At 51.1% G+C, this 17,361-nt stretch overlaps 1 protein-coding gene across 1 annotated transcript in view; it reads left to right on the top strand.

The window, feature by feature from the left end:
* The window catches only part of NAPRT (nicotinate phosphoribosyltransferase), a 35,843-nt gene extending 25,720 nt beyond the window's left edge, over window positions 1-10,123 (top strand). Inside the window, exons 10-13 of the mRNA XM_081323056.1 lie at window positions 563-665; window positions 1,858-2,015; window positions 4,357-4,464; window positions 5,934-10,123. Coding sequence (XP_081179182.1) covers window positions 563-665; window positions 1,858-2,015; window positions 4,357-4,464; window positions 5,934-5,996 — 432 coding nt within the window. The 3' untranslated portion in view covers window positions 5,997-10,123. The remainder of the gene's footprint in view (window positions 1-562; window positions 666-1,857; window positions 2,016-4,356; window positions 4,465-5,933) is intronic.
* The last annotated feature ends 7,238 nt before the right edge of the window (window positions 10,124-17,361 follow it).

The following is a 17,361-nucleotide window of genomic DNA, read 5'->3' on the forward strand; positions in this document are numbered from 1 at the left end:
TTCTTGCAGATGTTTCATGACCTATACTAAGTAATATCATCCATGCTAGAAGGAAGTGGGGTTTAGGGAGGAGGAGGAAGAGGAAGTGGAAGAGGAGAAGAGGAGGATGAATTTATTTATTAAATGTAATCAATAAAATACTGTAATGAGAGGGATGCTTGGTGCTCTCCGAGCTCGGTGGCTTTCTTGCAGACGTTTCACGACCCAAACTAGGTGACATCATCCATGCTAGAAGGAAGTGGGGTTTATGGAGGAGGAGGGAGGGAGGAGGAAAAAGAGGGTGGGGTCCTTGGTGATCTCCGAGCTTGGCGGTCTTCTTGCAGACGTTTTGTGACCCAGCTAGGGAACACCCTCAGGGCTCGCCCCTACTTGGGTAACGAAACGTCTGCAAGAAACCAGCCAAGCACAGAGAGCACCAAGGACTTCTAACTACACCATTTTGTGGATTACATTTAGATGCCGGGCCTCTCACCCCGAGAGCAAGGTCCCACGTATCTGAGCGCAGGGGGTCCTGAACGAGGTCAAGCGTCCTTAACTTCCTTGCGTTTTGCTCCGTCTTCAGCTGGTGGAAGTCAACGGTTCTCCGAGGCTGAAAGTGACCGAAGACCCAGAGAAGACAACCTTGCCTGGACAGAAAGTGGTCTACAGACTTTGGGATGACGCAGGTGAGTTGGGTTTGACCCCCTTTGACCAGGGCCCGCTCCCTAATGGCCTACCCAGCATCTTGGAAAGGCGAGAATTTTCTTAGCAGAGACATTCAGTGCTCAATGGAGGTAGAGTTGGGGGCTGAGGTACTGTGGCTACCTGGGGGTCAATTTGTGAAGGAGCCACGTGGTGTGCAAGCCCCCCAAAAGGATCATCTAGAACAGTGATGTGCAACTTCAAGACCTGTGGACTTCAATATTCTGGGAGTTGAAGTCCACAAATCTTAAAAGTCTACAGGTCTTAAAGTTGCCCAGGGGAATTCTGGGAGTTGAAGTCCACAAATTTTAAAAGTCCATAGGTCTTAAAGTTGCCCAGGGCAATTCTGGGAGTTGAAGTCCACAAATCTTAAAAGTCTACAGGTCTGCCAAGGGGAATTCTGGGAGTCGAAGTCCACAAATCTTAAAAGTCCACAGGTCTTAAAGTTGCCCAGGGGAATTCTGGGAGTCGAAGTCCACCAATCTTAAAAGTCCACAGGTCTTAAAGTTGCCCAGGAGAATTCTGGGAGTCGAAGTCCACCAATCTTAAAAGTCCACAGGTCTTAGAGTGGCCAGGCTGAATTCTGGGAGTTGAAGTCCACCAATCTTAAAAGTCCACAGGTCTTAGAGTGGCCAGATTTGCACAGCCCCAGTTTAGAATCGGCATTCTTCCATCCCTTCTTGCAGAGATATGTCCTTGCCCTGCTACTCCCTTTCCAGAAAAAGATGTAGAAATGGTAAGCTAAAATGATAAATGTATGAGATTAGGAAAAAAACAACCCACAGATCGTGACCTCCAGCCCCAGCCATGGTCAACCCAGGCTTCCCATGATGCTTTTAGGTAGGACAGAGTAGGTGTAGACTAGGTCATCAGCCGTAGTTGCAGCTGTTCCTCACGTGGCGTTTTCTGCCTACGGTAAGGACGGTCCCCGTGTTAATATTAATGCTCACATTGATGGGGCAGGAAATCCAAAAGCAACTCAAGCCTACTTCTGCATCCGAGCCCGCCCACGCGATTGCATGCAAGCTGGGATCTCTTCACTGAGTAATCTACGCTGACTCTTAAGAAGGCTGTGCTGTGGGGGGGGACCATTCATTTAATGAGCGCAGTTACAACGGCAACTGCCGTAAGCCGAGGGCTAACCTGTATCACCTTGCGTCTTCTGGTTCTCTGTAGGCTTCCCATGCATGGACCTGATGGCGCTGGAAGACGAGGCGGCCCCCGAGGTTGGCCGGGAGGTTGAGTTTTGGCCTCTGGCCGCAAGCGAGAAGGCTGGGAAGGTGATCCCGGCTTCCGTGGAGATCCTTCACCTCGTCTACTTCAAAGACGGAAAGGTAAGGGGGCAAAATTCCCTCTGCCTTCCTTGGGAAATCAGCCTGTCCTGCAGCAGAATTATCTCAGGGCTTCTTTCTCCCCCCCCCCCCGCACTCCCCCATCCCCCCCCCCAGGTGTGGTGGAATCTCATTCCCCCAAAGAGGAGAGAAATACAAGATCTTCCTTTGGAAACCAAGCGTTCCTTTTTCTTCCCCGGGGATGTTTGGGGGATGGTCGGCAGTGGAACAGGCAGTCCTCCTTCTGGTCCTTGGGACTGGAATTTGCCCAGGGAGTCACACCCCGACTTTACCACCCATTTTGCCAGGGTTGCTAAGGGAAGGGCTGCGGTTGTTAAGGGAATCGTGCGGCTGTTAAGCGAATCCGGATTCCCCCCCCATGGAGTTTGCTTGTCAGACGGTCTCAAAAGGTGATCCCGTCTCTCTCTCTCTCTCTCTCTCTCTCTCTCTCTCTCTCACACACACACACACACACACACACCGGGATGCTGTAAAAAAGTCCGGTGCCAAGCATCGGAATTCTGAGCACGTCACCCTGGGGATGCTGCAAGGGTCGCCAGTGTGCAAAACGGTCATAAGTCACCTTTTTCAGGGCCGTCGTATCTTTGAACAGTCACTAAACGAACGATTGTACATCCAGGAACTCCCTGTGTTTGCTGCTGTTGAGAGTAGAAAGGGCGTCCGCTGTCCAGTTGGCGGGATCCAGAAAAAGAGATCCCTCGGACGTTATTTTACCCGAAGTATAAAACTTTACTGAATGCATTACATTGGCCCAGAAGGAAGCCAAACCAGCTCTCGGTTTCCCGTGCAAAAGCTAGGATGCTGTCTAGGGAGATTGTCAGTTATCCAGATTGTATTTTGGCCAAAGATGCAGGACTTCCTGGTTTTCTTCTGAAGACCTTTCGCTTCCCATCCGAGAAGCTTCTTCGGCTCTGACTGGATGGTGGGGGATGGAAGGATTTATACTCCTTGTAGAGAGCCGGTCATTTGCATCCTTTTAGAGAGTCGTTGAGGCCACTTGGAGGTTTATCTGTGTCCTCAGGGTCAGCTGAGTGGTGGAAATGGGGGTGGAGCCTTCTTGGAACTGCTGAAAGGGCTGTGTGGGGAACTGGAGATAGGTGGCCTCAACGACCCTCTAAAAGGAGGCAAATGACCGGCTGTCTGCAAGGAGTATAAATCCTTCCATTCCTCATCATCCAGTCAGAGTGGAAGAAGCTTCTTGGATGGGAAGTGAAACGTCTTCAAGGAAAAAAACAAAAAAAGTCCAGTTGACTCTTGAAAAAACACCTTTGGGAGAAGGATGAAAGGGAAAGAGGAAGAGGAGGAGGAAGATGAAAGGGAAAGAAGGAGAAGGATAGGGGAGAGAGACAAAAGAAAGGAAAGAAAGAGAAAGAAAAAGAAAGAAAGAAAGAAAGAAAGAAACAAAGAAAGAAAGAGAGAGAGAGAGAGAGAAAGAAAGAAAGAAAGAAAGAAAGAAAGAAAGAAAGAAAGAAAGAAAGAAAGAAAGAAAGAAAGAAAGAAAGAAAAAAAAGAGTCTGCAAGGAGTATAAATCTTTCCATTCCCCCACCATCTAGTCCAGACATGTCAAACACAAGGCCCGGGGCCCAGATCCGGCCCGCGAAGTGGTTTCATGCGGCCCGCGAAGCCATCCTGGAAACAGTGAGGGAACGGCCCCCACTGCCTTGGCCCTGGCCCAGAGACCCTCCTTCTGCCAGAGACCCTCAGATCTGTCCCACTCCTGCCCAGGCCCCCATAGGCACCCTTGATGCGAACAATGTAGAGCTGACCACACCCACCCAGTAGGCCATACGCACTCTAGCCACGCCCACCCAGTAGGCCACGCCCACCCTGGCCACACCCACCCAGCCCCCTGAGGGCAACCGCAATGCTGATGCGGCCCTCAATGAAATTGAGTTTGACACCCCTGAGTCAGAAGTGAAGAAGCTTCTGGGATGACAAGCGAAACATCTTCAAGGAAAAAAAATAAAAACTCCAGCTGCCTCCTGAAAAAGCATCTTTGGGGGAGAACCTAGCACAGTTCGTTTCCCCCTTTCCCCGTGGGCCAGCCGCAGTCCATTACGTCCACCTCTGTGCATTTTGATGTGGGAAACCAGCCAGCCACGCTGGTCCACCTGCTCGGCGGGTCCTTGATGCTCAGGTGCAATTCCCTTCCCCCCCCCTTGCATTCCATCCCCCCCTCCCCTTTTCTCGGCCAAGCTGCCAACAGGGGAAAGGCCAATTCGTCCCGGCAAAGGGGCTGCTGTAAGACACACACACACACACACACACACACACCCCCTTGGTTCATGTTCCTTTTTTCACTCTGCTTCTTTCGTCCCAAAGATTTGCCAGCCCCTCCCCAGCCTCCGGGAGATCAAGGCTCACGCCCAGAGGTCCTTGGATAAGCTCAGTCCTGTCCACAAGAGGCTGCAGAACCCGGAGGTCTACCAGGTATGGGGGGGGGAACGGGTGGCCCCCAGCCCTCTTTTAAAGCCCCATTTGGCTCAGAAAGGCCACATTGGATGGAAAGGAAGGCCGCTGGTGTTGGACAAAACAGATCAAGGAGAGGCAGAATTTGGGAGTCTAATATCCTCCCTCCCCCCCTCTCTTTATCTATCTATCCATTGTTATCTATCTATCTCTGTCTTTATATTTCTATCTATATCTGTATATATATATATATATATATATATATATATATATATATATATATATATATATATATATATATATATATGTATATCAAAGGGACGCGGTGGCTCAGTGGGTCAGGACACTGAGCTTGTCGATCAGATGGTCGGCAGTCTGGCGGGTCGAATCCCGAGTGCCGCGTAGCAGAGTGAGCGCCTGTTACTCGTCCCAGCTTCTGCCAACCTAGCAGTTCGAAAGCACGTAAAAATGCAAGTAGAAAAGTAGGGACCACTACGGTGGGAAGGTAACAGCGTTCCGTGCGCCTTTGCCGTCTAGTCATGCCGGCCACATGACCACGGAGACGTCCTCGGACAAGCGCTGGCTCTTCGGCTTTGAAACGGAGATGAGCACCGGCCCCTAGAGTCGGAAACGACTAGCACGCATGTGCGGGGGAACCTTTACCTTTACCTTATATGTATATCTGTATGTTTATCTCTATATTTCTATGTCTGTATATATCTCTGTCTATCTCTGTCTATCTTTATCTCTGTCTATCTTTATATATTTCTATCAATATCTGTCTATATATCTCTACATCTATTTATATCTCTATATATGTCTATATCTGTCTATATCTCTGTCTCTATATATCTTATATATCTCTTGTCTTTATCTATCTTTATCTGTCTAGCTATATCGCTATATCTATATCGTGTGTGTGTGTGTCTGTCTGTCTAATCTATCTATGGAGAGAAGCAACCTAGAACTGAAGAGAAAATTCCTGACACTTAGAATAATTAACCAGTGGAACCACCTGCCTCCAGAAGCAGTGAATGCTCCAATATTGGAAGTTTTTAAGAAGAGACTGGACAGCCATTTGTCCGAAATGGTGTAGGGTCTCCTGCCTGAGCAGGGGGTTCGATTAGATGACCTCCAAGCTCCCTTCCAACTGTTATTCTATTCTATTCTTCCATTCTGTCTACATGCTGCTAAAAATCTTGGTTGTCGTGACCTTGACCTGGGCAAAACAGTGCATCACAAGGCACTAATTTTGGAACTGAGGTGCCTCAGGTGGGCTGACTTAAACAATGTGTCCCGAAATCAGGCACTCAGGGCTCCTAAAGTAATGAAATTTGGGCAAACTATGGCTGTTTCAGTGCTGTTGGGCTGCTGTCGCAGTCACGTGACCCTCATTTTCAACGTTCTGTGACAGTTTCCCAGCCAATCTTGCAATCCTTCCCTCCCCATCCATCCGCAGCCACTTAACCTTGGTTTGCTTCAATCTCCAGGTGGCCATCACGGAAAAACTCTACCTGCTCCTCCTTGACCTGCAGAAGGACAACAGCTCCTGAGCCATCACTCCGCCATCGCAAACTTGGAAACCATGCGCCGGCGGGGACGCGCAAGCTTTTCCATCCTCGGGACTGAACCAGACCCCAAAACGATTGGGGGGGATTGTGGACGCCCAAGCCAACCCCAAGCGTTTCACCTATCAGAGTGTGTCGACATGCCCACCTCTCTCCAGCTTGGTTCCTCTGCCTCACACACCTGCACACAAGCCTCCGGGTCCCCGGCTGGGGATTATCGGAAGCCCAGCTAAGTCCCTGGGAGAGAGAGCGGACGGTCGTTCCCTGCTGGAAACCCACCCTGATCTCGCTTTGTTGGGTTGATAGAAGAAGCCGGCCAATTTTTTTTTTATGCGTTCCAGCTTAAGGGCGCGGCCGGAGCAAAGATGAATTGCCGCTAGGATGCAGGCAGAGGGATGCTGACTGCCATCGGGGTTGTCAGAACAGGGACCTGCCTCTCCCACTCCCCACAGCCCTCCCACCCCCCACCCCCAGATCTGATGCATTTCTTTGCTGCTTTGAATCACAGTTGGGAGAAAGCAGAGAGTCCCCGCAGGCTAGAACAGGGGGCCTCTGCGGCCGCTTGAAGACTTGTGGACTTCAACTCCCAGAATCCCCCAGGCTGGGGGATTCTGGGCATTGGAAGTCCACAAGTCTTCAAGCGGCCACATTTGGAGACGCATGGGCTAGAGGATTCGCCCGGCTGTATCAAAGTGAGGGTCCCCATGCGTCCCCTCACCTCCCCCACCTCCGGAACAAAAGCCTTTGACAACACTGCACCTTTATGTGCCTTTTCTTGCTTTGAGAATTGTGTGTCTTTCCCCCCCCCTCTCCCCCTTCCATGAATGTGATCTGTGTGGAATCTGGTCTCCCTTCCTCTCTTTGCATGCACATCAGTCCACAAACACGTTACGGTTTGCTAAAATCCAGATGCTCTGGGTGGACACGGAGGGGGTGAGGGGCCTTCTCCAACCCCTCCCCCCTCCCCTTTTGCTGGTCGGGGTTGATCCTTGTTTAAGAGCACTCCCGGCCCGAGTTAATGGGTAGTCCTCGAGTTACAAGAGAGCCCCAAATTTCCGACCTTGAGTGTTTCACACACACCCCGTTTTACGACTGTTCTTGCCGCGGCTGTTAAGGGGATCCTTGCATTTGTTCAGTTGGTAACCCGGTCGTTAAGTGAAACTGGCTTGCCCCGTGGACTTGGCTTGTCGGAAGGCCGCAAGAGGGGATGGCTTGTTCCTCGGCTCACCGCAACGGTCGTAAGTATGAGTCCGCTGCCAAACCTCTGAATTTTGATCACGCAACCATGGGGGACGCCGCCGTAAAAATGGGTCACGTGTCCCTTTTTTCTGGTGGCGGCGTAACTTCAAACGGTCGCTAAATGAACCGCTCTACTTGCTCTGCCTTGTGCAAGGCATTTTACGAAAATGCCTTTTGAACGGTACAGGCGGTCCTCGCTTTACGACCGCAGTGGAGCCCAACATTTCTTTTGCTTAAGTTTAAGACGGCTGTCACGTGAGTTTTGCCCCATTTTACGACCTTCCTTGCCACCGTTGTTAAGTGAATCGCTGCAGTTGTTAAATGAGTCGCGCGGGCGTTAAGTGAATCGGGCTCCCTCCCCCCTCCCCTTGACTTGCTTGTCAGAAGGTCGCAAAACGAGATCGATCACATCATCCCGGGACACTGAAACTGTCGTAAATATGAAGCAGTTGTCAAGCATCTGAATTATACGTGACCTGGGAGAGGCTGCAAGGGTCGCAAGTGCGAAAAACGGTCACAAGCTCCTTTTTTCCCAATGCCATTGTAAGTTTGAACGGTCAGTAAGTGAACTGCTGTAAGTCGAGGGCTACCTGTGGGAGAAACACCTTGGGAGAGTGGACAAGGATACTGCTAAGGAGAAGAGAAGAGGGAGGGGAGGGGAGAAGGAGAGAAGAAGAAGGGAAGGGAGGAGGAAAGGGAAGGGAAGAGGAAAAGAAGGGGAGAGGAGAGGAGAAGAAAGGAAAGAGGAAAGGAGGGAAGAGAAGGAGAGGAAGGGAGGGGAGGAGAAAGGGAAGAGGGGAGAGGAAGGAAGGGAAGAAGAGAGGAGAAGGGGCAGAGCTGAAGAGTGGACGAAGCCAGAGATTCGAAAGATGGCAACCTGGCAGGGTAAACCAGATAGATTTGCAATCGGGTGCGTCATCCCAAAGGTTGCCAGGAGGCAACTGGACTTCCTGGTTTTACTCTGAAGAGGTTTCGCTTCTCCTCCAAGAAGCTTCTTCAGCTCCAACCGGATGGTGGAGGATGGAAAGATTTATACCCCTTGCAGATAGCCGGTCATTTGCCTCCATTTAGAGCAGGGGTCTTCAAACTCGGTCCTTTGATGACTTGTGGACTTCAACTCCCAGAATTCCTCAGCCAGCAAAGCTGGCTGAGGAATTCTGGGAGTTGAAGTCCACAAGTCATCAAAGGGCCGAGTTTGAAGACCTCTGATTGAGAGGGTGGTCGAGGCCACTTGGAATGCAGATGACCAGCGGCTCTGCAAGGAGCATAAATCCTTCCCTTCCCCACCGTCCAGTCAGAGCTGGAGAAGCTTCTCGGGGGGAGAAGAGAAACGTCTTCAAAGAAAAACAAGGCAATCCATTTGCCTCCTGGAAAAAAAACGCACCTTTGGGACAACCAGGAGCTGGAATGGCTGAGAATCTCCATAGGCAATCGGGCGAGTGAATTCTACTTTCTTGTAATGCTCCGTTGATAGAATTTTGCAAATCTAAAAATACAATTCTCCCGCCCCCCCCCCTACTTTTTTTTTTTTGGCATTTACCACCTAATAAAACTAGTTTTCTGAGCTGCTTTCTCCATCCAGGATGCAGCTGAGGGCTACCCTGACTCTTATCTGACGGTTCCCAATCTCCCGCCTGAATCTCCCAAGGTCTTCCCCATCTCCCGTTAGCGCTCCCTCTTCCAAGGCATAGATCATTCTCCGGGCAGTGTCTTTGTCCAGCCCCACCCCCCCCCCCAGGTCTTTTCCCCCACACAAGAATAGTCCTTGACTTACAACCCTTCCGTTTAGTGACCCTTCAACGTTAGCGACCCTTAGCAACCAAATTTCCGGACTGAGGACAATTAACCAGCAGAACAGTTTGTCTCCAGGTGTTGTGGGTGCTCCGTCGCTGGAGGCTTTTAAGAAGAGACTGGGCAACCACCTGACTGGAATGGTGTTCCAGGGTCTCCTGCTTGAGCAGGGGGTTGGACTAGATGACCTCCAAGGTCCCTTCCAACTCTTTGTTATTTTGTTAATTAACCAGTGGAACGGCTTGCCTCCAGAAGTTGTGGGTTGCTCCGTCACTGGAGGCTTTTAAGAAGAGACTGGGCAGCCACTTGACTGGAATGGTATATAGGGTCTCCTGCCCGAACGGGGTTGGGCTAGAAGACCTTCAAGGTCCCTCCCAACTCTGTTATTCTGCAAGGGTCTCCAGCCTGAGCAGGGGGTTGGACTACATAAACACCAAGGTCTCTTCCAACTGTTACTTCTGCAAGGATCTCCAGCCTGAGCAGGGGGTTGGACTAGATGACCTCCAATGTCCCTTCCAACTCTTGTTATTTTGCAAGGGTCTCCAGCCTGAGCAGGGGGCTGGACTACATAAACACCAAGGTCCCTTCCAACTGTTACTTCTACAAGGGTCTCCTGCTTGAGCAGGGGGTTGGACTAGATGACCTCCAAGGTCCCTTCCAACTCTGTTATTCATTCAAGCTATTTCTTGACTTCCGGGTGTCTGAACCTTGACCTCACCCATCTTTAGGGTGTCTCGCCTTCCTATGTGCCTTGACAGCTTTTCTCGGCTGTGGCTTCAAGAGCTGCATCCCATCGACCACTCCCAGGCCTGGGCCATGCTGGTGAGGCCCATGTTGATGGGTTATGTTGCCCGGGGCTTGAGGAAGCCTACCCTGGTAGTTGGGATCTTTTCTGGCCCCCTCCCTGCAGCTGGAATCTCTTGCAGGGATCTCAAATGGGGGATCTTGCATCGCTCCAGGTAATCCTCAACTTAGAATTTGTTAAGCAAAGAGAGTTGTTAAGTCAGTTGCACCCAGTTTTATGACTTCTGCCATGGTGGCTAAGTGAATCGCTGCAGTTATTAAACAAGGTGTGCGGTCGTTAAGCGAATCTGGCTTGCCTCGTTGTCTCTGCTGTTCACAAGACGGGGAGGGGGACGCCACAACCAGGGTGAATACATCGTGGCTGCCAAGTTGCCTGAATTTTGATCCCAGGATTGATTGTGGAGCTGCTGCAACAATTGCCAAGTGTGATGACCAATCATCACTTTTGTTTCCCCCCCACCCACCAGTGCTGTTGTCACTTTGAACTGTCACTAAATGAATGCTTGCAAGTAGAGGATGAACTGCACTGAGCTGAGTTTTGCAAGGATGGATTTAAAGCACACGATGCCAGCAATTGACACGAGCAAATTTTGCAAACTGGCCTCTCGATCTGCAAAAAAAAGTTTTGGGGTGGGTGGGTGGGTTTCTGTCTTAAGCGTGGGAGCCTGGGGTGAAAAGGAGGGGTTTGGGGTCAGCTGCAGGCTTTAATCCTGGGGGGGGGGGCGTTGAAGGGTGGTTTTTTTGCTTTCTTGCAACTGTTTGCTTCCCAGCCTGGTGTGACACACAGCAAAGTCATCTCTGATACCAGCGGCTTCAGTCCAGCGGAGTTTATGCATTGCAAACTTTTTTTTATCTCTCCGGTATTTTTAGAAAAGCAAGCGAGGGAGGATTGAAAGGCCTTTGTCGCTCTTTATCCAAATTAAATCCTAGCTAGTGTCCCTGGCATCCCAAACTCCCTAGGAAAAGGGCTGTCACAGAGAGGAGGGAGGGGATCCAGCTGTTTTCCAAAGCACTGGAATAAGGAGAAATTTCCTGACAGGACAATCAACCAGCGGAACAGAAGTTGCCTTCAGATGGTGTGGGAGCTTCCTCACTGGACTATTTGTCAGAAATGGGATAGGGTCTCCTGCTTTGGGGGGGGGATTGGATTAATGACCTGCAAGGTCCCTTGCAACTCGTTAATTCTAGTGTAGGGTCTCCTGCTTGGGGCAGGGGTTAGACTAGATGACCTGCAAGAACCCAACTTTGTTGTTCAAAATAGTGTAGTCTCTCCTGCTTTGGGGGGGGGGGTTGGACTAGATGGCCTGCAAGGTCCCTTCCCAACTGCTTATTCTAAATTCGAAATTGTGTAGGGTCTCCTGCTTGGGGGGGGGGGGTTAGACTAGATGACCTGCAAGGTCCTGTCCAAGCCTTGTTAGTCTAAATGGTGTAGTCTCTCCTGCTTTCGGGGGGTTGGACTAGATGGCCTGCAAGGTCCCTTCCCAACTGCTTATTCTAAATTCGAAATGGTGTAGGGTCTCCTGCTTGGGGGGGGGGGGTTAGACTAGATGACCTGCAAGGTCCTGTCCAAGCCTTGTTAGTCTAAATGGTGTAGTCTCTCCTGCTTGGGGGGGGGGGTTGGACTAGATGGCCTGCAAGGTCCCTTCCCAACTGCTTATTCTAAATTCGAAATGGTGTAGGGTCTCCTGCTTGGGCGGGGGTTAGACTAGATGACCTGCAAGGTCCTGTCCAAGCCTTGTTAGTCTAAATGGTGTAGTCTCTCCTGCTTTCGGGGGGTTGGACTAGATGGCCTGCAAGGTCCCTTCCCAACTGCTTATTCTAAATTCGAAATGGTGTAGGGTCTCCTGCTTGGGGGGGGTTAGACTAGATGACCTGCAAGGTCCTGTCCAAGCCTTGTTAGTCTAAATGGTGTAGTCTCTCCTGCTTTGGGGGGGGGGGGTTGGACTAGATGGCCTGCAAGGTCCCTTCCCAACTCTTATTCTAAATTCGAAATGGCGTAGGGTCTCCTGCTTGGGCGGGGGGGTTAGACTAGATGACCTGCAAGGTCCCGTCCAAGCCTTGTTAGTCTAAATGGTGTAGTGGGGGGGTCGGACTAGATGACCTACAAGGGCCCTTCTTCCTAAAGGCAGCTTCAGATAAACCTCGAAAAGCGGACGCATAATTATACTCGAGAGAGGGGGGGAAAAAGACCCACCGAGACGGGATTTGGATGCACGAAAACTCACAACTTTATTCAAAGCAATTCAACGCAACTTTTCCCAACTTCTCTCACGTCGGGCGAAAGAAAGCCGGCCTGGCCTCCTCTTCCCTGCGGCCGCGCCGAGCCCCCGTCCTCCAACGAAGACCCCCACCCACCCACCCACTTCTTCATAACGAACCAACCAGCCCACCCCGTCCAACAAGGGAAACGGAACGAAAAACCGGGGAGCCAACGGTGGCGAATGACGGCCCGTCGGGCCTGGGCCGCTCAGACGACGGCTTTCTCCGGGCTGCCGGGCGAGGGGCTCCTGCCGCCTTGCAGGCTGCCGGCCGCCCCGTCGGAGCGGCAGACGGGGATGGGGACGGTGCGCTCCCAGGCGGGGCTGGAGCCCAAGCGGGGCGCCTCGATGCGGAGGCGTCCGGCCTCCGGCGCCAGGCAGCAGGTCAGCGCCTCCAGGTCGGCGTCGTCGGGCAGGAGCAGCTCCCGTCGCACCTCGCGGACCTCGTGGCAGACGCAGCCGTCGGAAGCCTCGCTCCGCTGGTCGCGCCGGCCGCAGACCGTCAGCTTGGCGCCGTCCACCTTGACCGCCAGCTCCTCCGGGCAGAAGTCGCCCACCTCCAGGCCGAAGTAGTAGGTGCGCCCGTCGTCGCTCTGCTCCAGCCGGGGGAAGCCGCCGCTCGAGCAGCTCCGACGGGTGCCCAGCCCGCCGCTGCTCCCGCCGCCGCCGCCGCTGCTGCTGCCGCTGCTCTGCCAGCCCGACAGGCGCGGGTAGGCGTCCATCAGCCCGACCCGCAGCCTCTCCATCTCCTCCAGGTGGCTTTGCAGGTCGCCCACCAACTGGTCCAGCAGCGCCTGCGGGGGCATCCCCAGCGAGACGCACTCGAAGCTGCGCGGGGCGCCGCGGGTCAAGCGCAGACGGCACTCGCGGGAGAAGGTCGACATGGCTTCGGGGAGGAAGCCCGACCACAGCCCGTCCGGCAACGGCTCCCTTGGGTTGGCGAGCGAGCGGCGGCGGCGGCGGCGCGGGCTGCTGCTCTGGCTGCGGGCGCTGAAGTCGTGGCGCGCCTCGACGACGACGATGCCGCGCGGGTTGCTCTGCCTTCGGAGGATCGGAGCGCTGCCAGCCCTGCCCGGGTAAGGGGCGGAGCGAGAAGCCGGCCCGCTTTGCAGCAAACAAAGTTGCAAAGAGAGGCGCCCGGGCAGGCACCAGCGCGCCCCGCTTGCGCGCCAAGCTCCGGGACCCTGAGCCAGCCTTGGCTGCATCGCCTCTTCTTGCAAACTGGGGGGCGGGAAAGACTCTTGGTGTCCCCCTCCCCAGCAAAAAAAAAAAGGCGCCGTTTTGCAGCGCGGACCCCTTGGCCTCGTTGCAATTCAGATTATGCGTCGATGTTAAGATATAAAAAAACAAACCAAACAAACGCGCGTTTTGGAGAGGTGCCAAAGGAGAAGGAATATTTCCCAGGTTTGCATCTGCTCGAGCGTCTCGGAGGCCGGCCTGACTGCGCCGCGTCGTCGCCCTGGCAAGCGTTGCAATTCATATTATACGATATTATATAATATTCTATACTAGAGAAGAATTGGCAAGCATGCAAAAATGCGAAAAGTTCCTTTGCGCACATCTCCAAAGCGCGCGCCTTTTTTTTTGTAAATAACGGATCGACGGATATAGTATTCCTTCTCTTTGCACCTCTCGCTTTTTAACAACAACAACAACAACAACAATAATAATAATAATAATAATAATAATAATAATAATAATTAATAATTAATAATAATAATAATAGATCGACGTATAATAGGAATTGCAGCGATGCCAGTGGCTTAGGCCTCCGAGACGCTTGAGCAGATGCAAAATTGGGAAATTTGCCGTTCTCCTTTCAACTCTCCAAAGTGCGCGGCTCTTTTATTTTTATTTTTTTTAATCTAACAGATGGACGTAATGTATAATGTTAATTGCAACGATGCAAAGGGGCCCGCGCTGCAAAACGGCGCCTTTTTTTCTTTTGACACCCTCCTCTCTGCGAGTCTTTCCCGCCCAAATCCCGGTTTGCAAGGGGCGATGCAGAAAAGACGGCTCGGTTTGCTGCTGGAAATTGGCCTGGATTCGGCCGATTTTGCAAGTTGCATCAATTTTGCATGTCCTGTTTTTACAAATGCAATTTATTGAAGTAATGGAATTTAATTAAACTTAATTTAAGTATTGAGCCAGTTTGATCCAGGGCAGCGGTGGGCAACTTTGGCTCTTTTATGACTCGTGGATTTCAACTCTCAGAATTCCTGAGCCAGCGCAGCTAAAGGAATAGGCGTATAAAAGTACTTGGCTAAGGTATTTTTAGGAAAGGAGATGGGGTAAACTGGAGGAATAGAGAGGAAATATATGTACTGACTCAAAGCATACTTTTAGAATAGTGCACACTATTGCATATAGCATATAGTTTAGGAATAACATATTGTTCATTTTATATAAGGTTTATTCTTTATAAAAATGGCCTGGAGTTAGTATGTTAAATTATAACTCTGAGCCAAAGTGCAGCCATGTTTAACTGAAGCATGAACTCTTGTTACACACATAACGTCTGGAATGAAAAGCAGGCATTCTTGTAGGTAAACAAGGGAAGAGATAAATCCTTTATAATTGCAATTATCCAGTTTGGGTAACAGTTCACCTTGTAGATAAAGCTAGGCCCTGAGTTTGCAGGATGTTACAAATCATTCCACAGAAAAGGGAGGGGAGATATGAGACAGGAATTAAAGCCCGCTGCTGCCTCGGCCCACAGAAAGTAGTATCCGTGCTGGCAAATTTAATCCCAATCCAGCACCTTCCTTTCAATCGATGGTTTTATTTAGGTGTTTATTTAGAACGCTCCCATAATTTTATTCAGAACTGGCTGTCACAAAACCAAGAGTTAAAAACAGCATCATAACACAATGAGTGTGTGTGTGTGTGTGTGTGTGTATGTATGTATGTGTACATGTGTATATATGTGTATGTATGTATGTATGTTTGTTTTTGGACTTTCGTGCTGCCCTATCTCCCGAAGGACTCAGGGCGGCTAACAACAATAAAAAGACAATAATACAAATGTTAAAAAAAATTAAATTAAAGCCCCAATGATAAAATATTAAAAACATTTTTAAAAATCCCTATTGTCAGTCCAGGTCAGCCTGATGGAAAAGGAATGTTTTAAGGCCCCGGCGAAAGGACCGGAGGTCTGGGGTCATCCGGAGCTCAAGGGGAAGTTGGTTCCACAGGGCAGCCGCTCCCACAGAGAAGGCATTGTCTAGCCGACGGCACCCTGAGGAGGCCCTCCCCGTGTGAGCGCACTGGGCGATGGGAGGTCGTTCCTGGGAGCAGACGGTCCTGCAAATATCCCGGGCCTAGGCCATGTAGGGCTTTAAAGGTAAGTACCAACACCTTAAATCTCACCCGGAGGGCAACCGGTAACCAATGCAGCTCACGCAGGAGGGGTGTAATATGGGAGTATTGGGATGCTCCCATCACAACCTGCGCGGCCGCATTCTGCACCAGCTGGAGCCTCCGGGTGGTCTTCAAGGGCAGCCCCATGTAGAGAGCATTGCAGTAATCTATACGGGAGGTAACGAGTGCGTGAGTGACCGTACGTAGGGCATCTCGGTCCAGATAGCTAAATTATAATTATATGTATATAATTACACACACACACACACACACACACACACACAGAGGGGGGAGGGGCAGAGCCTGGGAGGCGGAGTCAATGGGCCAAATCCAATCCCTCCTGCATTACCAAAATATCAAAATAGTGCCCAGTAGTGCCAAAATGCAGATAGTCCTCAAGTTACGATCACAGTAGAGCCCCAAAATGGACCCGCCTCTAAAGTCACTGATAAAAATGTGGAATAGCGCTCAGGGGGATTTAACAGAATAACAGTGTTGGAAGGGACCTTGGAGGTCACCTAGTCCAACCCCTTGCTCAGGCAGAAAAGCTATCCCATTCCAAACAGGTGGCTGTCCAGTCTCTTCTTGAAAGCCTCCAGTGATGGAGCCCCTACAACGTCCGGAGGCAAGCCGTTCTGCTGGTTAATTGTTCTAGATAGCCTGGCCCTGTGCCATAGAGGGCTTTAAAGGTGAGGACTAGCAGCTTGAATTGCACCTGGAAGGAAACTGGGAACCAGTGCAGCTCACAGAACAGAGGTGCAACATGGGCAAACTCCTACCACTGCACCCATGGCTGCCTTCTGGATCAGTTGTAGCTTCTGTGTGGTCTTCAAGGGCAGCCCCACGTAGTATGCATTTGAGCAATCCGGATGGGAGGTGACTAAAGTAATGAGAGAGACTGCAAAGCCTTCCAGTCCAGGAAAGGGACAATTGAAACACCAGACCAAATTACACCAAGCACACACACACACACACACAACCACAGCTGCCACCTGCTCCTCTAACAGGAGCCCTGGGTCTCTAGGAGGAGCCCCACCCCAAATTGCAGGGGTCCTGGAGGATTTGCACCCTGTCCAGCCACAGCTGGCTGGGGAATTCTGGGAGGTGAAGTCAAAGGTCCCTCTGGCCCTTTGGAGAAGGATGTGTTAAGTGAGTGTTGAGGGCCACGGAGGATGGACTTTGTGGTACTTGAAACATGGGTTTTCTTGTATTTTAAGGCTTCTGGGAAATTATCGGCAAGACAATTGAAAAAAGCAAACTGAAAATGCAAGAAAAGCCATGTTAACTAGCCAGTGCAACAGTATGACAAAAACCACGTCTCAAGGACCGCAAAGTCCATCCTCCGTGGCCCTCATTTTGCCCCAGTTTACGACTTTCCTTGCCAAAGTTGTTACGGGAAGCATTGCATTTGTTAAGATAGCCGTGTGGTTGTGTAAACTGTAAAGCGCCAGCTGTCACCAGGGACCCCTGCCAGGGCTATTTGCAAAAGATGCCACCGCCTCTTCCCAAGCCCTGGAGCTTCCCCCGAAATTGCCCGAAGGACGTGTAAACAGCCAGGCAGGGCGTATGTGTGTGTGTGTGTGTGTGTGTGTGTGTGTGTCCGTGTGTGTGTGTGTGTGTGTGTGTGTGTGTGTGCCTTCCAGGATAAAAGCCACCCTGCCATCTGGGCTGTGCAGTCAGCGGTCGCAGAGCGGATTCCCGTCGCTTGTGGAGTGGAGGAGCGAGAATAGAATAGTAGAATAGAATAGAATAGAATAGAATAGAATAGAATAGAATAGAATAGAATAGAATAGAATAGAATAGAATAGAATAGAATAGAAGCTGGAAGGGACCTTGGAGGTCTTCTAGTCCAGCCCCCTGCTCAAGCAGGAGAACCTATACCATCTCAGACAAGTGAC

This window comes from Vipera berus (assembly GCF_964194415.1).
Source record: "Vipera berus genome assembly, chromosome: 3".
Taxonomy (NCBI): Eukaryota; Metazoa; Chordata; class Lepidosauria; order Squamata; family Viperidae; genus Vipera; species Vipera berus.